General features: G+C 19.9%; 1 protein-coding gene across 18 annotated transcripts in view; it reads right to left on the bottom strand.

Annotated features, from left to right (window-relative positions):
- Positions 1-1292: 1292 nt before the first annotated feature.
- Positions 1293-25112, bottom strand: part of LOC129611363 (voltage-dependent calcium channel type A subunit alpha-1) — an 83697-nt gene continuing 59877 nt past the window's right edge. For 5 of the 18 annotated variants that reach the window (XM_055524472.1, XM_055524478.1, XM_055524474.1 and 2 more), the window contains 11 exons: positions 24295-24389; positions 18168-18449; positions 16834-17036; positions 16503-16708; positions 13649-13678; positions 12197-12312; positions 11520-11683; positions 6296-6496; positions 3910-4058; positions 3447-3661; positions 1295-2842 (listed from right to left, as the gene is read on the bottom strand). In XM_055524472.1, the coding sequence (XP_055380447.1) occupies positions 2695-2842; positions 3447-3661; positions 3910-4058; positions 6296-6496; positions 11520-11683; positions 12197-12312; positions 13649-13678; positions 16503-16708; positions 16834-17036; positions 18168-18449; positions 24295-24389 (1809 nt within the window). In that variant the 3' untranslated portion in view covers positions 1295-2694. Of the gene's footprint in view, positions 2843-3446; positions 3662-3909; positions 4059-6295; positions 6497-11519; positions 11684-12196; positions 12313-13648; positions 13679-16502; positions 16709-16833; positions 17037-18167; positions 18450-24294; positions 24390-25112 lie in introns of all 18 variants that reach the window. The other 13 variants (XM_055524483.1, XM_055524481.1, XM_055524475.1 and 10 more) reach the window with 6 other exon arrangements.

Below are 25112 nucleotides of genomic sequence, written 5' to 3'. Positions count from 1 at the left end.
GTTATGATATTTATATTTAGTATTTTATTAATGAAAATTAAAAACATTTATAAATTGGAAACAGATTAGAAGATATACTGCAAAACATTTTTGAATGATACATAAAGGAAAAAACAAAAATATAAAATGCAATTTTCGGTATAAAATAATTTAAGGCTTTCATTATAATAACTCGAAAAATATACTTCTGGACTTTACAAGTTAATTGTTACAAACTTTGGCTCCATTTATGTGATATGTTGAATATCAGAACATAAGCGCAATACTAAACTTTTGATTTGCATTGTTTGATATCTATACATATATATTATGTATGTGAATATGTACAATTTGAAAGGAAATAATATGAGTATATACTAACTATTTACATATAAATGAATTTGCAATTTTAAAACAAACAATGTAAACTTTCTAACTTCACCGGGATACTTGAGCTTTATATTATGCAAAGTAAAAATATTCTTCGAAAAACAATTAATGTTTAATATTTTTGTAATAATATATTACAAAAAAAAAAAAACAAATCAGAGAATTCACATTTTTTAATTTCATTAAATATATTTCAAACTTTAGTTAAGATAGTTTTAAGAATATTATTTTGATTTTTTGTTTGGCTAGCATTTTAGATATTTTTTAATAATAAATAAAAAATTAATTTAATAAAGAAAAAAATAATAATGATAATTTAATTATTTCGTCTAATTCTATCTTGTTAAATATTTATCACTACATTTTTGTATTAGTTTTATATAATCAATGTATAATCCCTTTTATAATTAAAATTTAATTTTACAAAATTGTTTATTTTTCTTTACATATACATATAAATACATTATGTATATACTACATAATATTATACATGCGAGTTTTATATTCCGGTATTGTAAGAGATTCAGTTTTTTTTTTAATTTATTTTTTTTAATTAAATTATATATATATATTAATAAAACGAGAAAAAGATTGCAAATTATTACGAAATTTGCAAGAAGCATTCTCAATATGTTCATAGAAAATTTAAAAATTTTCGATTTTATTAATTTTTTTTAGATTTTCGTTTGAAATTGTTATACTTTACATAATATACGAGTATTTATGTATAAGAAATATATATTAGTTAAGATTTTAAATTTTTAATGAGGAAATAAATAATTTAAATTTTTCATTTACACATATTTGGTAAAAATTACAAAGCAAATGAAATTTAATTTTTGTTGAAGATTCATATCAATTAAGATAAAAAATGTATAAATTACGAGTACAATTTTATAATAAATAAATTTTGTAATAAGTTAAATTAAATATAAATGTAATTTAAAGTTTTTACATATGTTATATTCATTTCATTATTTTTTTATTAGAATATTAATAACAATTAATTAAATATCGAAAATTATTGATGTATAATTAATTATTCAGAAAGGTTTTATATTAAGATCTTAACGGACATTATGTATATTATATATATATATTATTTTCTTGAACCATCATATTACCAAATTTACCAAAATTTGAATTATAATCATTTTGTAAAGGAATTAATTATAGATAACTATAGAATTTTGAGTTAAGGTCTATACTTTAAGACTGAACAAATTTCACTGTAATTTCAAGTCATGTATAATTTTACATAAGTAATTCAAGTAATAATCAACATACAATAAATTTTAATTCTAATAAAATATTTCAAAAGGAATTTAATTGCAACTCTAACCGCGACAATTGAAACATATATATATATTACAAAAATGTAGTATATAAAGTATTAAATAAATTTCTAAATAATAAGATATAAATTACTATAAAAGATTTATTTATACATTTTTTGAATCTATGTATATATACACATAATATATAAATTGTTAAATGTTTTTGTAAGTACTGACATTCTAACTATATAAATTATTATTCATAAAATAATTGAAATTAAAATTATTATAAATTATTTTTATATTATAAATGTATGTATGTATGTTTATGTGTTGGATTATTTTATATATGAATATATACGCACACATTTCGGTTTTTTCTTTGGTTGTTTTTTAACTATAACAATAGATATAATTTTTTTTAAATATATACAATTATGTATTTTAATTTATAATTTTTAGAATATTTACAATATTTTTAATTAAAATTAAAAATAAAAAAGGACAAAAAAAATTGAAATTTTTACTTAATTATTTTTGACTTTAATTTTTTCTGTTTTTTTTACTCTTTTTTTATATAAAGATTTTTTTTTTGTTTTTATATATTGGCACTGGATAACCGATAGCCATATTTTTAATTTTCGTTTCGTATATACATAATATATTGCAAATATATTTATATATCTATATACATATATATATATATATATGAATTTTGTATTTTTTGTCTTTTCTTTTTAGGTTTTATTTATTTTTTTTTTTTTTGAATTTTTTAATTTTTTATTTTGATTTTAAAAAGAGAAATTTAAAATATGATTATTAGTAAATACCAAAATGCCGTTTCTATATATTTTGTGTTATTTATTATTTCTTTTTTCTTTGTATTTATATTATATTTATTTATTTATATTTTACGTATATATATATATATATATATATTTATATATATATAAATATACATTATATAATTTGGTTAATTTTCTTTGTTAATTTTCTTCTAAACCCACATTTGACTATCCCTTCTATCCCGTCGTAATCTAATTCTTTGCTAGCACCAATCTTCTTCATCGGAATCTGAATGTCTTACATGAGGACCTTTTGGTTTATAACCATTTAAAACAGGTGAGGGTAAAACACGTCCTGTTCTACCCATAGCAACAGCTTGTTCAAATGAAAGTGGAGCTATATATTCCAGTCTAAAAATAAAAATATATATACGTTAATATAATTTTTGATTAGACAAATTAAACAATGAAAATTACTAATTCAAAAATGAATAAAGAATTTTCAGTTTTATAGTATTACAATTGCATTATAAATTTATTATTAACTTTTTCGAAAGACTGCATTACAGCAACTTAATACTCTCTTAGTAATGGTGAAATTTCACATGATTTTTAAATTTTAAATAAATTATAAATAAAAAATTTTTAGTAACAACGATCGGAACTCTGTATCCGATCTATTTAACATTTTTAAACAATTTTTATGAAGTATTAAAGAAAGTGTTGAAATTTTATATCAAGCGTAGTTTGCCATAACGACGACCACTTTCAAAATCAACCTATTCTTTTGTTTTTATTATTTGAAAAGATTGTCACACTGGTTGTCAATATAGTGATCTAGCAGGTTTTTCGAGAATATCTAAAGCTCGGAATATAGAATATTCGAATACATTTTTCACTATTTTTAAATTAATAAACATTTTCGGGAACTAAAAGATTTAACATATAAACGATTCTGTTTCATTAATTTAACTTAAAATAATAATCTTTAAAAATTATAATTTAATTATGTAACCTTTCTCTATCAATTTCAGGATCATAATCCATATCATAACAATCATGTTCCTCTTCTGGATATTCACAACATAATTCATAATCACGTATTCTATCTCTAAATGGATCACGTTCCCTATCACGATCACGTTCTTTTAAATATGTATCAACCGGATATCGTATTGCATCACGATTGTACATTAGAGAATGAACACTATGCGGTGTTGAACGGTGTGTCTAAAATAAATAAATAAATATTTATTATATATACAATTTGCATAAAATTAAATTTATTTAATTAAGCTATTTTATTATAAGAATTTTTTTTTATCATTTATTTATTTCAGCTCCAAGAAGTCTAAATATATATACATACATATTATTTCAAAATTATACATAATTTATTCTTTTATTATTGTAAGCACACACATATTTACTATTTTTTTTGTATTAATTTATTAATATTATTATATAATATAACTTACGTGCGTTGGGCTTGCATTTAATTTTGGAAAATTGATATTTGATGGTTTTAATTGGAGTGTTGAAGGCTTACATGGCGTTGGAGGTAATCTACGTCCAATGCCACCTCTACGTGTTGTTAGAGCTGGATAACTATGTTGTACATAATGGCCTAAAAATTTTTTTAATTTCGATGTTTTGTTTTTGGATTTATTTTATTTTTGTTGTTGTTGTTGTTTGTTTTGTTATATATGCGTGTAGTTGTTATTTTTTTCATTTTTATAGGGAGAAATAAAAATAAACAATTTATTAAAGTTATAATTTTATTTTAAAATACTAAAAAAAATGTAGGCATTATATACGAGCATTATACGAACGACATAATATCTTTTTGCATATTTTCAGAAGGAAAAGCATTTTATTAATCTTCTACATACAAAAAAAAAAAATACACGTAGCATGAATTAGAATGAAAACAAGTTTTTTTTTTCTTTGAATCGTGAAAAATAATGTTATATGCTTCCTATATTCAGATAATTTCCATATTAGTAAGAAAAAACCTTTTATATTATTATTTGAAAATCCTATATGTATAAATTCTAAAATCGATGGGTATATATATATACTTAGTGAAACGTTTAAACAGGATTACTTTTTTTCTATATTTTTTCCTATTTAGGGTTCGTTTGATTGACTTCCTTTTTTTCTGTTTTTTTTTTTTCTCATTATGGAATGAATTGTGTTATATTTCTATTTCTTTAAAATCGCATTTTTTTTTCAAACCTTCTTTCTGCCATGTAATTTATCCCTACATATATAAATGTATGTTATGGTACAAAGATCATTATTATATGCGTTATTAACTTTTTGTTATTTTTATTGTTTTTCTCTGTACTTCAGCATGAATATTTACCCTATGAATGTCATACTTTCTATACTATTTACTTATTATGTTTATGTATTATTTTTTATTATATTATGTAAGTATGTATAGAATGTTAAATGTGAACGAGCAAACATATATCGCTGTTAGTTGTGTTATGAAATTTATGTAATTTTTTTTTAGTTTTATATAGCATTATAATTTAATTATATGTTTATAATCTTGATTTGTTTTTGTTTTGTTGTTATTTTGTATATTTTAAATATTTATATACATATATATATATGCGTATTTTCACGTTTTGTTATGTTTATTTTATTGTACATACTTATCCATATAACAAAAAAAAAATTATTTATGGTGATTTAACTATGATGAATTTCTATTATATTATTAATTTACTATATTATATAGAATGGTATTAGAAACGAAATATGCATGTGAAATACGCGAGAAAATGAAATTTATAAAAATTTATGACAAGTTTTGAATTTAAGAGAAATATATATGAAATTTGAAAAAAATTGATGAGGTATCCTTTAACTACATAATTACATATGTATAAATTGAAAATTGTCCCTAACATATCTTCCTCTTTCTTATGCCTGAAGAATTCAAGATTTACTACTAATATTTAATTCATTATTTTTATCCTTACATTTTGGTAGCCTTTTATCATTATTTAATGCATTATTGTAAATACGAGTATTATTATACGTGAACATTAAAACGGAAAGATTCTAAGAGAAATTGCATAAATTAAGGTGTTTGTAATAAGGATATATGTATGCATTTCAAAAAAAGAATTGAAATGTTTTGGAAGACTCTAACTGTATTTTAATATACTGTATTGAATATAATGTTAGAATTGTTTATTATTCTGTTACTGTTAAACAAAAAAACATATTATTTAGTAATTCTTTAAATTTTAGAAATGAAACTACTTAATAAATTAATAAATGTAAGAAAAGGAATAATACATACATATCTTGTAAATTTTAATAGAACAGACTTTTCCCTTATATTTTTGTAATCCTTTTTTAATATGATATATCTATAAATATTTTGCATTATACACCGTCTATATTATTCTTTATTTTATATATTGATGGTACTATGTACAAACATGAACTAATTAAATTGAATGTGAAATTGACTGAATTCTACAATTTAAAATATGAAGGTCAGATATATAATTTATGCAGGTTGGGATTCATATATATAGGGCTTGGAATTCAACTACAATTTCTATTTTTCATTCTGTACTTTGTTTTACAATATTTTGGATAAGTAAATACAATTATGAGTTTACATAATATACGTGTACATTATATAGTTGGTTTTAATGTAAATATTTATATATATATATATGCATATATATATTTGTACTTCAAATTTTAAATCTTTTAGTTTTTTTCTTAATTTTTCATTAAAGATTTTATTTTGTTCTTTTTAGATTTCTTTTAATTTCTTGTTTTTTTTTGATTTTATAGAAAGCCAATTAATAGTTTTTTTTGTTTTTGTACCCATTCTATTTGCTCTAAGTCTATTATTTTCATGCATCTCCTGTAGTCGTGTAGGACTTGGCGAACGAGATCTGCGATATAGGCTAGTTGTCCCATAGTAGGGATAATGCTGATATTGATTTTGCTTACTTCTTGGCAGGTGGCCAGCAAAATGTGTTGGTGATGGTGATCTTGCTGGACTTGTTGACGCTGACCATGAACCTAAATATTTATGAAAAAAAAAAAAACAAAATAAAAAAAAAACAAAACAAAAATAATATAAAAAAAAAACCAACACAAAAAGACAAAAATAAATAAAAGAGAGAAAGAGAGAGAAACCACTTATGAAAAAAACGTGTAAATCACCATTTTGTTTTTTTTTTGCAATCATTTTTTTTGTAAGATTTTTAATGATTAATTTTAAAAAGCCTAAACAATATATTTATAAGGCAAAATACCAACACAACACAATGATTCTTGAACAAAAAAAATTTTTTTTTTATATATTTTTAAAATCTAATTTTTTTTTGTTTAGGAAAAGAAAATGCGGTGAAGAAAAATTATTTATTAAATTTAAAAACATTATGTGCGCGATTATTTATTTTAAAAATTTGTATTTATAAGTGTATTTATATATTACACTGAGAGAAAAAAAATTGTAATTGTCGATTAACACTAAAATAAATTTAAACTAAGTTTAACAAGTTAGGCACCATATATCATCTGTTAAACGATCGAAAATGAGTGAAATATTTGTTCGGAACATTCGGATTTCAATAAATTTTGGCGTAAATTAACACACCCAAGCTTTTTTGCTTACGATCTCTATCCCAAAAAAGATAGAAGCTTCAAACAAACACTTTTTAAAAGGGCTGTTAAAGGGTTTAAAATAAAGGAGAGCGAATTATTTGGGTTTATACGTTTTTTCGGAAATACAGGCATTCGAACTTTAGAAAGACTTTAAATTTTTGTATTTTTTTACTTATTTTTTCGCCGACAATTTCTCATGAAATTTATTATACTCGTACTTATTGTGTTTAATAGTTAATTCAAATTCGTTTCAGTGTTGACCCAGAATTTCAAATATTTTCTCCTCAGTGTATAGTATGTATGTATTATATAATATATAATTAATATTAATTATTTTTCTTTTTTAAATTAAATTTGACTGTTTTATTTTGTGGTTTATTCTTGTGTTTTTTATTTGGTTGTGTGTGTTCAAAATACAATATTTATAAATATGTTTATCGTGGATTATTGTGTTTGTTTTTTTTTTAACATAATAAGATGACAATATAATGCACATTCCATATTTTTTGTGTTTCACATGTATATATTTGTTTCTATATATTATATACTGAAAAAAAAAAAAATCCTGTAAAAAATGATTTAAAATTAAGGATTTCCAAAAAAAGCGATAAAAGGAAGTTGTGTGTTTTTTGTTTTGTTTATTTCATTTTTAAAAATTTTAATATACTGTAAAAAATATAAATATAATTATTTAAAGTAAATGTTTTACAATAATTATGTGTGTGGTAATGAAATATATTTTGTGTATTTTTCTTGGTTGATTTTTATATTATTTGTATAGCAAAATTAATAGTAAAATGAAAAAAAAAACAGAAGAAAATAATATATATTATTTTGTATATACCAAAACACGTAAACATATGAAGAAAAATAAAAATTATAATGAGTTTTTTTTGTTTTCAATTCAGTGATGAGTTCCATATTTTCAGTATATCGATTAAATTATTGATTTATGAATATTTTTTTTTGTACATTAATAAAAGAAGAACAGTACTCGCAGCTTTAAAAGTTTAATTGCAACTTTCTATTTTATAGACTATAGAAATCTTGCAAAGGGGCTACACGAACATCGCGAAGCTGAAAAATGCACTTTATCTAATTTTGCAATTATTCTAAAAATTGAAATTTAAATTGACCAGCTTTTGATATAAAAATTTTAATAAGCCATATTTTAAACCATATAGTTCCATAATTTATATTTTAAACCATATAGTTCCTTAATCAAATGTGATAGATTAACGTACATAGCAATCAAAATATCAAATATCTTAATATTAATTTGTTCCAATCTATGCAGTATATAATGTTGAAGTTTGACTTTGACTTGAGAATTTTCAACTTAATTGACCTTTAAACTCGAACTCCAAATCGATATCAAGGAATATGGAACAACTTTGATTTGTTTTATGTAAAATTTTATGATTATTTTTTTAATTATATTTAGTATTTTATATATTATGCAGTATATATATATTTAATATAACGTATTTATACAAGTAAAGAAAATATTTCGTGAAATACATTATGTAATTACAATTAAACTTTGTGTCTAACTAATAAAAACTGTGATAAAAAGTTGTAAAATTTTCTTTTTTTTTCTTTTTTTGTAAATTGTGTATTAAACCTAATTTATTATGCGTGTATGAATATTATATATGTACATGTTCTCTGATTGTAATTTATATACGAGTATCTCTTGCAAATTAACATACACAAGTAACAATATTGCAAAGTGATATTAAATAAAAATTTGAAAAGGTATAATTTTGCATTTATTTTGAAAAATCAGCCTTATGAAAACTATTTTATATGGAAAATTAATATTGAAATGTGAAAAACAAACAATTAAAAAGTATGGTATATGTATATATATAATAGCAACGTATTATATATTATGTATGTTTGTAAATAGAACTTTTAGATGAACATTTCTGTGATCAGAATACGAGAAAAATTTGCAATAACCGAAATGAGTTTTTGGTACAAGAATACAATGCCAATTGGTAAAAATGTGTATAGAACTGTATGCAAAAGTTTTTTTTTATTACATATTTCGAATTAACAATTCAAATATGTTTTTAAAATTAGTGTTCCTGCCAATAGACATGTGTGTTTAATTGAGATTATTAACTTACTAAATTATTTTGTTAATCTTGTCGCATAAGTTTAGGTTTTTATGAAGAATATAACGCTTTAATAGAAAAAATATTTCACATTTATATATTTTAAACTAAAGTACTAAATTTACGGTTAGACATTTACAGAATTCCACTTTCAAAAGAAGAAGCGGAAGAAAAATTGGCATTTTCTTTTAAGTTTATAAAGAAAAAAATTCGAAATATAGAGAAGATTAATGTTTACAGTTTTATGTAAATTTTTGTTGAATTTATTTTCATTTTATTTGACCTTTTACTAATAACAAATTTTTCTTATGAATTTAGTTAATATTTTAGCTATAATTTAATTTTAGTCAAGTTAGATCTTAGTGACGGCTATCGTAAAAACATCATGGGGTTTTTTTTATCTTAGCGTATTTCTTGGTAACTACGTTTAATATTCTTGTTTAAGAATGGTGTTTTGTTATACTATGTATTTAGTATTAAAGTATTATTTTATAAAGTATTATGTATGTGCCAAAACTTTTTTAAGTATTTTAGTGTTAATTACCTAATTTGAGCTTTTTGCCGAAACTAAGCTGGAAAATAGATTTGAAAATATGAAAATACATAGTATACACAAAACAGTTTGCATGAAATAAGAAAAACATTCGAACATAAAGATTTAATTTTTTTATTTTGTATTTTAGGGAAATTGGACTTTAATAACATAATACTTATTATATATGACAAATATTATAAATAATGTTAAATTTTATTTTTTAGAAAAATAAATAATTTTTAATAAAGAAACGTTTCAAAATTTAATAAAAATTTTTATAAAAGTTTTTGATTAATTTGAGATTGTAATTTAAGTAGTTATGTAGTTATATTATATTTTGTTATATTATATAAGAAGTAATAAGCAAAAAAGGGAATTAACCTATAATTACGGATTTTCACAACAAATTTTAGGTGGAAGTAAGTGAGCAATGAAAACATTTCACAAATGTTTTTGATTGTATATTAAATTTTTGTGTTCATCAATTATTTTATTATTCTCTTATATATTTAAGTTTTAATAAAATAAGTATATATAGAGCATAGGATAAATAAGTTAATAGAATACAGATAAAAAACAAAATATTTTTATAGGAATTTTAAACACATACATATACATAAATTTAGATGACATATATAATAATTTAATAAGTAAGAAAGTAAGTAAGTAAGTAAGTAAGTAAACATCAAAGTTAACCATAATAATAGATAGATAAATAGAGCATAAAGTTATAGCTCTTTTTTTTTTGTTGCGGGTTTAAAATTTAGGATCGACACAATACTTATTATTTCTTTTTTGGGGACAATTTAATATGATGTTTTCCCATACACATTTCATTTTTATTTTCAATAGATTTTTAATGGGAATATGTTACAAAATGATTTATTGTTTAAACAAAACTGAAAAAAATTATAATAATAATATTTTTAATAATAGCCTGATTGTGTATCCTTATTTTTGAGTCACCTTTTTGTCATTAAATCAAAACTCTCCTTTTTTCAATTTATATAATTTTCTTATTTTTTCCCAAAATATTATGGTAAATATTTTGAAATATTATGATAATATTTATGGTAAATAATTTCAATACCAAAAAAAAAAAATTCTTTTTATTTGGAAATTAAATTATCCGAACACATACATGATATCTTCTCATTTGGTGTGCAAAAAAACCTGAAATACACAATCACGCTCCAAATATATGCAAGTGTGAAATACATACTATTACCAAATTTGACAGCATGAAATTCCAAATTTTACTATGTATAAAATAACAATAATCACATTTTTTTTTTGTTTTTTGTCTTAAACATGTATAAAGAGACAGGCGGGAATGGGTAATTTAAAAAAAAAACTTGATTTCAGTCTAAAACTGTTCTTTTTTTTAACGATTTAATTTTAAAATACAAATAAGCAAATTTAATTCATTTTTTTTTGTTAAAATGTATACAGAATTCGAAATATTGAAAATATAATGGTTAATATTGTAAAGAAAAATATGCTATATTTAAAAAAAAAACATGCTCCACAGTATATAATGTTTTAATGATAATATTAACAAAAAAAAAGGTTCTCATTAATGTTAAAATAATTAATTTATAAAAGTGATTTATAAATTTATGACATAGCTTTTGAAAATGCATTAACTCGAAAAAAAAATTTATATATAAACAAATTATTTTTTTTTTTTAATTTTTAACAATTTATATAAATTAAAATTAATATATATAAATATAATTAAATATAATATAGAAATTAAAAATATAAATTAACATACCACGAGTATACTGGTGTCCTCCGTATCCTCTATGATGATAATTTCTGCCTTCCTTGACCATTTCAACAACATTTGATACTGTATCTGAGAATCCGATATCATGATGTGGATAATGAGATTTTCGTCGGGGGCTCGGTGATCTAAGTGTTGGTGATAAGTCTTGCCTATATTTTATTAAAAGAAAATAAAAAATTATAATTTTTTTTTGAATATTTGTTTTCATATACATATATTTTTTTTTGTTTTTGTTTAAATAGACAACTGAAATATTTACTAAAACTTAATGGTTAATAAATATTGAGCAACTTAACAAAACTTAAAAAAGAAAGTTTTACAGAGTAAATAGATAATCGCAAATGTGGACCAAATGCGAGTAATATTATTTTACCTAAGCAAATATTTTTTTATTCAAATTAAATTCTAAATAGATTAAGAGTATAATATAGTAGTTAAAAGTTTGTTTCAAAAAATAAACAATGATACATAATTAAAATAAAAGTTTTAATACAAATGCAGAACATATATTAATATTTTTGCATGATTGATATATTTTTAGAGCCGTCTTTTATTGTCGTACATAATATATAACGGTCCTTTATGACAAATTTCGTTAATGACATATTACAATTTATATTATATTAACAAAAACAATAAGTAAAAACAAGTTTATTTCATACCTTAAACTAGGTGATCTTTCTCCATTTCTATATACTTGATTTGGATGTAAATGTGTTTCAGTACCCTGCATACTTTCACGTGATGCTCGTCTTGATACATTCGCTAATTCTAATTCCTGTTTATTTATTATATTTAATAAAAACATGAAAATAAGAAAAGAAAATATTTTTTGTTTAAAAAAAAAAAAAATCAACAAAAGATATTATATATACATGTATAATTAGCGAATTAATGTAATTAAATCCAATATAAATGTATATAACATGTAAATAAGCAAAGGATTGTATAGGGATCTTATCCAATTATTTAAAAGTATAATGTAAATTGATATAATTTTGTTTGTGCATATATTCTGTGCTGTAATTATATACACATTATTTTCTGTGAGTTGTGTATATGTTTACAATGTGAAATAAAAATTAAATTTTTCTTTTTTATGATAATGTTATAAATTTTTTGTGGAATTTCGTGTATTTTAATTTTAATTTGTGAAATTTTAATTTTGTTTTTTTACATGAAATTTACAAGTATTTTATTATTTACATATACATATGTATATTATACATATATATATATTTATATATATTAATATTATATTATACTATGTATTTTTATATTCCATCTAAAATTTCTAAATATCAAAATTAAAAATGTATACATTGTCGTAAAAATTATTAAAAATTTATTTAAAAAAAAAATTCTTTCAATTTTTGGACAAAATTATTTATTATACAAGTCATTGTATCTGAGGCTATATGAGGTAAAATATAAAAGGTTTATAATAAAAAAATAAATTAAGTGGAAGTGAATTAAAACTTTTTAATTTGTGTATAAAGATTAAGTGACCTAGTTTCAACTTAAAAGTTTTGATGGAATCATGTAATACCGAAAGAATATATGTATTTTTAAAAATTCTTTCAAAATAATTAATTTGCTTTTTAAATATGTTAAACTTTTACAACTATCTGTTATATATTACTACGATTTTTATTTATAGCATGATATATAACCAAATTTTTATTTGAAACTTCTCTCATCGGCTCGTTATTCTTTTTGGTATCTTGTAACGTTATGTATATAAAATTACTAGATATTTATCTCTAAATTTGTTTATGTTAATTAATATATTAATAGTTGATTCATGTCCTAATCAAAAATAATATTTTTAAAATAATATTTAATTATATTACAACAATGTATAATAGAAAACACTACCTAAATTCAACTACACGATATTGTTTTTTGGTAAACAAATATATTTACATAATAAATATTGTATAATAGAATATTAGTTATATATTTTATTTTTCTTATTATTCTATTTTTATACAAATATATAAATATGCATATATTATTAAATATTAAATAATTATTTAATTATGATATATGCATATCTATTTATTTTTGTATATAAAGATATATACAAATAAAAAACATATATTAACACTTACAACGTCAGCTAAATTATTGTTGGTTTCACGCTAATAAAATACATTTAAGATAAAGTAAAAACAGAAAAAAAAATTATTTTATAATATTAAAATAATTAATTACAATAATAATAAAATTATCAAAAATAATTAATATTCTATAATGATGTATTGAATAAGTAACTAATTATACTTTATGTATTTAATGAAATAAATTATAATAATAATAAATAAAGAAAAAAATAGATATGAATATAATTTTTTTTTTTCAAATATCCAGGCCATATTAAGAATACAATTTTGCTTATTTAACATTGAAAAATAATATGATTATGTATAACAAAACATTATTATATGTGTATATGATATAATATATAAATATTTAAATATGTTGAATGATATGACAAAGGTATGAATCGATATTTACTATACCCAAATTCAAAAATTTATGTTAGTAAATCTAAAACTAAATAGTCTATATAATGCTATTAATATTCAATCAAAAATATTAAGATGTTTTTTGAAATATTTATAATTTCTATTTTGTTTTTAAAAACAAGTGCTGAAATTTTTTTTTATATAATTTTACAAAACAAAAATTTCACATAATAAATCTATGAATATTGATTAGTGAAGGTTAAATCATTAAAAGGTAAGATACATAATTATGCTGAAATTTTTAAATTAATTTATTTTATATTTAATTAAATTGTTATTATTATTAATAATTGTTTTAATTGTTTGGCATTACTTTTACTTTTTTTTTTTTTTTTGAAAAAATAACATAATAAGAAACACATATTGAATATGTGTTTTTCTAATATGCAAATAAAATGCAATTCTTATTTTTTATTAATTATTGAAATTATTTTCTGTATATGAATGATAATTAATATTTTTGAAAAATTATATCTCATTAATTATAACATGTATTAATTTTTTTATAATTTTTCATATAATATTATATTGTTGTACAGCACTTGGAAACAAAAATTAATTTTGAATAAAAAATTCATTTTATTTAAATTTTCAGACTTTCATTGGTTAATTTGTAAAAATTTTGAATAAAAATAATATTAATATAAAACATTATTATTTTCATGTAAACTATATGTACATTTATTTTTTTACTTTTAATTTATTTTTAAAATAATAAATTGAAAATCATTATAGATTTTTAAATTTTCGTATGTTTAATTTGCGCATCATAAGCAATTATTATCATAAGTTTTGTATTTAATTGTAATCATTGTAGTTAAAATAATTTAATAACATATTAATTTTTATAACATCAACGGAAAAAAATTATGGAGTCGAGATTATTAAATAGAGATATTCCTCAAATTAAAATTTGTTACATACTCATTTCATTTACTTAAGTAATTTAAAATTTATGTTTTTATTCGTACTGAACAATTATTATAATATTTAAAGAAACATGGAATTAGAATTCCATTCAATATATTCAATAATTTTTTTAATTATTTAATTTTACTTGAATATGCTTGTATATATGCTTGTATATTTAGTTTACAAGAAAAACTAAAAATAGAAAATAAAAATAAATATTTTAATAAAAATTTTATGTAAATATTATGTATTACTATATATGTATATATATATAAAGTTTTTTTTTATTAACTCACTTCAATGTGACGTCTGTATTTAAATTATTTAAATTAGTAAATTTAGACAATTCAAACTTGAAATTTTCTATTGAAAATTTTTCAAAGAAGGAAATGCCTAAATTTAATATACACTTTTTGTTTAATTACACCTGGATTTAATTAATATTTTTTAAAGGTAAAAAAAAATTTAGTTTAAATCTATTAATTAGAACGTGTGTGTGTGTTATTATTTTGTTTTTTTTTTTTTTGTTTTCTTAAGGTGATACATTAATAAAATTATAGACGTGATAATATTCTAGTGTATCTTATTTTTTACATGCATCACATTTAATAACATATAGAAAATAACAAAATATAATTTTTATAAAACGGTGTATGTGTGTGTGATAATCGTGTTTTTTGCATTTTTATTTTTGCAATTTTGCAATTGAATTAAAGTTCGCTGCATATTTTAATAATTTAAATTCTTTTAAAAAGTTAGTCTCATAAATGAAAATTATTATGTAATTTTTAAAGAAACTTTTGAGAAAAATATGTGGAATTATGAAAAATACATTTTTATAAAAAAATATATTATGATTTAACAATAAATTAATGACTTATATGTAGATAAATGAAACTTAAAAATAAAAATGTGAAATTTAGCAGAAGATAATAAAAAAATTTAAACTAAAAATAGAATATGATATGAATATGATAGCATATTTAGCACTAATTTTTTGAAAACAAATGGATATTTGTAGGATCATTGATTTCGCATTTTATCTTCGATTTTTCTTGATAGTCTCAATCTCTTAAGAAACGGGGTACATATAATGCAAAACTTTATTTCCTTTCCAATATTATTAAATGAAAGTTTCTAAAAATACGACAGACGATAGCACAAGAAAGCATACAGTTTCTTTCAATTTTTTCCTAAAACATATGAAAATTTATAAGAAATCTCAATAAGTACCTACTAATTATTAAAATATAAAGCGAACTTATTATTGTTTTTATCTTGTTGAAGTGTTTTTTTTTGTTTTAGTGTTGATTTAAAGTTTAAAATAGAAAACATTTTTTTTTTATGTGTTTTCTTGTTAAAGACAATTACAAACAACAATTATTTGAAAGAAAAAAAACTATAATATAAAATTAACTGACAAACAACATTAAACAGAAAAAAAAAACAAGTAAAAATATAACAAGTTAAAAATTAAAAAGAAAATAATAATTAACAAACAAAACAAACTCATATAATATTTTACCGGTATTCCATCAATTTGACCAAATCTAGTTGTACGCCAACTTTCTAATATCAATAGACCAGCATAAACCTTACCAACTGTCATCTTATTTTTATTTAATTGATCGTTTTTTGGTACTAATAAATCGATCATTTTCTTAGCTTGTAATGGCCATATATGTGTTATTGTTTGCCTTAATTCCTCATCAGCTTGATCCATTTCTTCAGCTAAAATATTTTTAATAAACGTTAGTAATATAATGAATGCATATTTAAATATATTAATTTATATCAATTTTTTTAAGTGTGTGCTTAATATAAAGAAATGTATTTATTAACATTATATTACGTACCTGATCTCATTTTAATACTTAAATTTTCTCTAATTAATGCAAACAAAGTTGTTGTAAAATTTACTTTCATTTCATGATCTAATGGCATATTCATTCTAATAAGCTTTTTATAGGCAAGGCGATTAGGACACTTGTTACCGAACCCCAATGGAGGATCCATATTTTTTAGCATATCGTACATTTCCGAATAATGTATTTTGCCCCTGTTTTATTTTTTATTGTAATATATATTTATTTTCATTATGTACATGTATTTTTTGGAATAAAAAGAAAAATAAAATGGAAAAAAGAAAAATGTTTATTAGAAATTTTTCTAGTATATAATAATAATTTTATAGCATTTAATTAATTCATATACATACAAAGTGTATAATATTATGTATATGTTCATAAATACATTTTTTTATTTAATTTATATAATATAGAAAAAAATTGCACAAAATTTCATATAGGCATAAAAACATTTGATATAAATCACAAAACTTTTGTTGGCCTTCAATAGAGTATTAGAACTTTAGCATCACATTCTTTTTTTTTTTTTTTTAAATAGTTGAGCAACATTAAAAACAATGCAATGTTTCTTGATTGCTTATTTTTTTTTGTCTTGCTGATATAAGTAGTAGCCAAATGCATATGGCAATGGTGGAAAAGCAAATAAATAATAATTATTTAAATAGCTTTTTAATAATAATATTTTTTTTGTAATATAAAGTTGAAAATTTGCATAAAATTTAAAAAATAAAATAAATAAGCTTTAAAAATAAAGAGAAGATATTTATTAAAAATTTAAAATTTAAATTAAAGGAAAATTAGATATTTACATAATATAATAAAAATAGTGTTTATGTATTTAAAATAAAAGTAATAATAACTTTACAATTAAATTTATTTAACTAAAAGGAAATTTTTATAGGTTAATAAAACAAAAGCATATTTATTATATCGTTTGAAGGATAAAGAAAGTGATAAAAATAATCAAATTGCTCACAGTCATTTTGTTCATATATACTTTATAGTATATAATAATATATATAGGAGAGTGCTTTATATGTGTATAGTTGTGTTTATTATTAATTTTATAATTTTTATATTAATTTTATTAAAGGGATGTGTGCATAACCTATGTAATTATAGTAGGTACGTAAAAATTTCATTATTATATTTTTTTTTATTATTATTATTCATTTAAAAAAAAAAATTACATTCAAAAATTTGTTTTATATTGAAAAAAATTATGTGTAAGTATTAACAAAAACAAAAAAAAAATTACTAGTAAAAAATAAAAAAAAATTATAATAATTATTAGTTTTATATTTTGATATTAAATTACTTACGTTGCATTCGGGTCATATTCTGCCCATATTCGTACAAATTCATCTAAATGATGTGCTCCTAAAATACTTGAATCACGAGTTAAATAGTCGAAATTATCCATAATAACAGCAACGAATAAATTTAACATTAAAAATGAACAGAAGAATATAAATGAAACAAAGTACGCATATGCTAATGTTGAACCACATGTTTCGTGTGGCTCTTTGCCAGCTCTCTCATCGCATGGCCTCCCTTTGAGGCACGCCAACATAATGTTCGGCCACGCCTCGCCTGTTGCACATCTATATAATTTTTTTTTTTTTTTTTTGATAGTAATAATGTAAAATAATAAAAATTTTTATAATTATTTTTAATTCTTTAATTGATTTTTATATAAATTATTATTATAATATGTTAATTTAATATGTTAATTTAAAAAAAATTGTTACTAAATATTACTTTGAATATTAAATTTTTTATGTTTTTTTATTTTAATTGTTTTTTTATTTTTTTTTTTGATACTTTAAGTAACATGATTAAGTATATATATAAAATCTAAAGTCTATATCTAAAAAATTTATATTATAATATATAATAGTTATGTATTTTAAATAACTAACAATATAATATATGTTAATTAAACTACAATTATGCATAAATATATATATACTTTTATGTCATATACATACATATTTATATGATATATATATATGTAGTATGCACATATTTTAATATATATATTACACAATAATAATGATCTAAGATAGCAAAAAATACCGCATTTCTTTTAATATAAAAATTATTTAATAATTACAGAAATCAATTAATATTCGAAATATTTAAAAAAAAAATTAACTTAACAAAAAAAGAAAACTTAACAAAAAATTAATAATTCAAAAAACATTATTTTAAAAATTCGCTAAATATACTTTTTTTTCAATAACAAAAATAAATAAATGAAAACTATTTAATATTTTTAGATAATATTAATAATAATAATATAGTTAGTAATTTATAATAATAAAATATTTCACAAAGCGTAATATAAACCCGTTTGATTTTTTTAAATAATTTGTACCTATATTATATAAATGTACATATATACATATGATATGTATATGTATATATACTTTTTTTTTATGAAATAAGAAAATATATTGAATAATAGTTATAATAATAGTTTCAAAAAATTTAATTTATTGATTAATTTTATAATTTACAACTACTTTTAAAAAAAAATTTCATCTTCGATAAATTAAAAACGAAAAATAAAACAAAAATGCTGAATGAAAATTATTAATAATTATTTAAGAAATTGATTAAATTTAAAACATATCTATGTATATATGTATATTTAAATTATATATAATTATGTATATATATTATGAACATTTCATAAAAGTTTGGAAATAAATGCGCTATCATATATATAAATATCTTTTCATTATTAATAAAAATTAATTAAATTTTAATAAGAATTTTATGATATATAAGAAAAATAAAATGGTTGTATAATTAATAGAACAATTTAACTATATAATTTATATAATATAAAGAATATTGAACAATTTAAAAAAAATTGTTGGATAATTTAGAAACTTTCTGATGATTTATAGTTTTATTGAATTCCGTAAATTGAATAATTTTGTTATAATTGATATCAAATTTCATATGAAACAATATTCCTTATTAATTTTGTTATATATTGTATATAAATAAGAATATAATTCGAATAATTTGAGATCAAAGCATTTGTAACGAAAAAATAAATAAGATTAACAAAGTAATTAGATAGATTTTGTAGTGAATTTATTTGATATTCCGAAAATTATAACATTTGATATATTAGAATATAACAGCATTTTATTTTATTATCATTGCAGTGTCTGAAAATCCTTGAATTTAATTTCAAATATCAATTCCTTTTTGATAATTTGAAACAAACACCAATTTTACATTAAAATTAGAAAACCAATTAGTAATTTACAATAAAAATACTCTTGTTAATACAATTAGAATATTTTTAAAAAATTTATTCAATTTAAGAACTTCAGGTTTTAAAAAAAGGTTTTATTGAAATACACAATTAGCAAATTTTTTGAATATTGCAACACAAAGGATTACATAAATTACTGTTATATTACTTACTGTAGCTTATTTAACTTTTCGGATATCTTAAAAATATTGTGAATAATGAAAATTTTTATTTGTGAATAGTTAATTAATTGAAACTTATGAATTTTTTTTAATATTTACCTATTGATTATTTAATATTAAATTTAATACTTCAAATTATTTTAAAATAATAAAAAGAAAATCCTGTAAAAACAATTGAACTTTTTTCCAAGATGAAAATTTTATAAATTTAAATATAAAATTTTAAATTTTTTTGTTTTTTGATTATTTTTATATAATTATACGCTTATTTAATGTTTATACATAGTATATTCCTTTTTGTAATTAAATATATATTAATATTTTTAATCAAATTCAAAATAAACACAAATAAAAAAATATAATGTAAAGTTGAAAAAAAAACTTTAAAATTATACATATAGAATTTTGATAAATAAAATTAAAATATTTTGTTTGTATCTCCAATTGATATAATATTTCAGTTAAAAATTGTTCTTTTCATTTAAATTTATAAGAAAATAATATAAAAAAGCAGTTAATTCAAATTAAGCATATTACAAAAAATAGTAAAATTATAATAAATAATCAAGCAAAAAAAATGTTAATAACTTTTTTATATTTTGTTTTATTTTTTCCTTTTCAAAACGATACCTTTGAATTTCATTTTCGCTATAGCAATTATTACTTAAAAAAACATTCTGTTTAATGATACAAACATTAGACTTAATTTATATTTATGAAAAGGTTGAATTCCAAAAATTGTAGAAAGCTTTTCTTTAAGCTGGTTTATTATAAGAGCATTTCTTGAATTCGTTTTATAAATTTTAATAAATGTTTTCTAATAACGATTCTTAAAATTGATTTGTTTAATTTATTATAAAAATAATGCAATACACGCTTTAAATAAAAAAGCTTATATAAAATCTGCAATAAATTTGATGAATATTTACACGAAAAATTAAAAAAGTTTTGCGATATAATAACAAAACTGATGTAACTGTATTTATTTAAATATCACGCATATCAAACTGGTAATATCTTTTCAGAAAATCAGTGTCGTGTACCTTTTTGAAGGCAATCTAAAATTTACCTAATTTGATGTGTGGAAAATTTCAATAATGCAGTCATCTATTTTGTTATAACACACAGAATACATATACACATAATTTTCATATATTGCACGAAAAAAATATTATATGAAACTAAAATAAATAATGGGTCTTATGTACAAAGTGATAAATTTTTCAAATCTATTAATTTAAAAAAAAAATGGTTACCTTTAATATTAAAATTTTTTAAATTATTTCAGCTACGCTTAAAGTTATAACATACTTTTTTGGAATCCAACCAAGTAATCCTTCCATTTAATAAAAAATTTTAGCATTTTATTGGCTATCTTAGATATTTCAAGTTTAATAATTATTTTTTTCTTTTCGTCCTTTATTGTTCTTTAATTTTATTTATTTTCAAAAAATTATTTCTTTGTAAAATATTTTTTTTTGATTACAGGGAATGGATATAGGTTTAAAGATTACGTTTACAAAATTATCTATTCAATATTTTAATTTTGATATTTATATCATTTTTTGTTGATAATTTTTAATTAAAAACTCAAAAAAAATACGAAAACAAGACTAAATTTTATGCTACATATACTTTTTAAAACTACTACGATTTTTTAGTAACGAAACGTCTTTTTTTTATTAGCTATTATGGGGAACTCTGTTACAAAAACCAAACTCAATATATAAATATATAACTCTATTTAAACTCAATTAAAAAAACCGCATGCTATGTTAATGTTGTATAATAATCATGTATTTTTTTAAAATATGACGTTGTTTATACTTATAATACTGGAATACGATTTTATAATATTAATAAACAATAAAATATGTATGTATTTTTATACTAAAAGAAAAATAAAATGTTAAATATTTTCATTGAAAACGAAATGGAAAAACTTAAAAATTTGAAAGTGATTTTTATACATGGTTGCAAAACGAAAATATGGGTCTAATCCATATTAATATTTTACGATATATCGTATAATAAATGTAAATGTTTGTACCTATCTCGTATGTACGTACGCAAGTATATAAAATTTTTAAAATTCAAAATTAAAGAGTACAACAATTTTCCATTTTATAAAGATTATGATCAAAAGGGTTCTTAATGGCAACTTTATTCCTTTAGTATGCAAAAAAAGTTTAAGCCAATTTTAAACTGATTTATTAGGGCTTGCATATTATATATGCAGATACATGTCAGTATCTGTATATACACACATTCATAGGGATATTGTTATTATCGTATTTCTAAAATTAGGTTTAGAATTAGCTTTGTGATAAATAATATTGTTACTCTCGTTTGAAAATTAAATAAATATATACCTAAAAGTAAAGTAGTTTAATAATTACAATAATTGAAAAATATTTCACTTAAAAATTGAAAATTATGCCTGGTGGGGGGTACATATCTGCATATACAATTTTATTATGTACTGCTATTTTTGCATTATACTGGACTATAGGTTAGTTGAAAAATTAATTACTAACAGCCTGTTTTGATCATCTAAACATGTCTGGAATAGAGTTTTTGAACTGATTACGTATACTTTTTTGAAAATGATTGAATATACACACTTACTTAATACTGAAAATTGCTAATATTGCAAACTATTTTTCATAAACTCTCACACTTTTATGAATGATTTTCTTAGAGTAAAATCTTGATCTTTTAGGATCTTTTTTTTTCCGATTAAAATATAATGCAACTGTATAATGCAGCAAAATTTTTATTTTTAACTTTTTTCATTTGTTATGCCCCTATTTCAAATATAATTATTTCAAAAAAATTTAGCTTAACCTTTTAATTCTTGTTATTGGTGAGCTTTTATTTTAATTGATTTGTCAGTAAAATGTCAAACGCAAACTTCATATTTAGAAGTACAAAAAAATTCGAAATAAAAAGGAAAAATCGAAAAAAAAACTATTTTCCCTCTATGAATGAATAGGGTAAACTTATAAACTGTTTAACGTATGCAATGAAAATCATATCGTATATTTGATAATATGTTTATAAAAATTGTAAAAATTTGAACCTTTTAGAAGTTAATTAATTTAAGATTCTGGTAATCATTAATTAAAATTACAATAATTATTAATTATGAAAATAATAATGTAGACATTAAAGAAAATGTTAGTTAAATACAATCTTGCGTTGTTCAAATTTGATGTTAAGAATAACGTTTTGCAACACTGAAAAAAAATAAATATTTAAAAAAAAATGAAATTAAAGGTTTAAAAATATTTTTCTTCATAATTTTAAATAAGTAATATGTGTAATATAAAACGAAAATAATAAAAAATTTTCTCTTACCATTTTTTATATAAAATTTTTATTTTTTTTATCTCTTTTTTTAGGGAGGGAATCATTTTTTTTACTTATAATGAAATTAAATAAAAAAATAAAAAAAATAATAAATATAATATATATATATATTTTTCAAGTTTTGTGTTATCTATAAACCTTATGTATATATAAAATTTAATGTGATTTTGGAATTTATCTCTATCAAACTCATTCTTAAATATAGGTACATAAAAATTTGAACGCCTCACTTGACTAAAAAGGGTTTTTTTATTTATATATATAAAATTGCTCTTAATTCTGTCTCTATGCAATGAATTTATATATGTATATATAAATATATTCTGATTTATTAGTTCTGATAAATATTGGAAGAGGAGGGAAACTCATCTATAGATTATTTGATTAAAATGCTGGTTAAATATATATTTAAATAATGAAAGATACATTTATGTATTTTTAGTATATAATTCAGAGATTTAATGTGATTTTTTTTTTGCTAAACAAAAAAATTTCGACTAATATTCCACACGTTTTTTTTCTTTTTATTTAAATATGAATTTTTTTTCTTCTTTTTACAAAATTCAGTTTTTTTTTGTTTTGTTTTAATTTCCTTCTTTAAAAAAAGTTGTTACCTACCTGAAAAGCAACATTAGTCCTTGAACAAAGGATTGGAAGTTGTTGTGTCTTGTAATTGATTGTTCCGGTGTACTAAGTTTGATATTTCCAAAAACCTATACATTGGATTATATTATAATGATTTGGAGAGAAAATTAACTATCGTATGTCTTATATATTTTTTTACATATATATATATAATATATAAGTATAATAAACTATATATATATATGTATATATAGTAATTTCTTTTTTTTTTTCAAAAAAATTTATATTATAAAATTGTTTTCTGCAAATAAACAAAATTAATTATCACTCCGAATATGGAAATAATGGTATATCAAAACCATAGGTTAAATTCATTATCATTAGTATATAAAATAAATCGTGGTATTAAGTTGAAAGGTACTTATAAAATATGGTAATTAATACCATTTTGGCATATATGTATATAAAAATATTCTTCTATTAAAATTTTAAATTGTTGATTATACTATTGAAAAAGACTATGTAAATTATATTAAAATGTGGTTGATTAATTGTTCATTTAGTTGAATGAAATTATATGAAATGTTTTTCCAATTCGAAAGCCACCCATTTTAGTCAAATTATATATTTAACACTTTATTTATTATATATTCGATAACGTAGTTTAAAATTCTCTTTTTTTTGATAGCTCTATATATATTGAATGATGTAACTTGTTTTGATATGATAATATTGATGTGTGGTTGGGATATCATTGTATTTATTTATATTATTATGTTAGAGAAGTGCACTAAATCTTGTATTTGTAAGTAGTATAAATAAATTATATAAATAATATATGTATATGATAT

The sequence above is a fragment of the Condylostylus longicornis genome, unplaced genomic scaffold, assembly GCF_029603195.1.
Source record: "Condylostylus longicornis isolate FDR11 unplaced genomic scaffold, ASM2960319v2 ptg000049l, whole genome shotgun sequence".
Lineage (NCBI taxonomy): Eukaryota > Metazoa > Arthropoda > Insecta > Diptera > Dolichopodidae > Condylostylus > Condylostylus longicornis.
The sequence above is the reverse complement of the archived record's forward strand: the minus strand, read 5'-3'. Positions and strand labels throughout refer to the sequence as shown.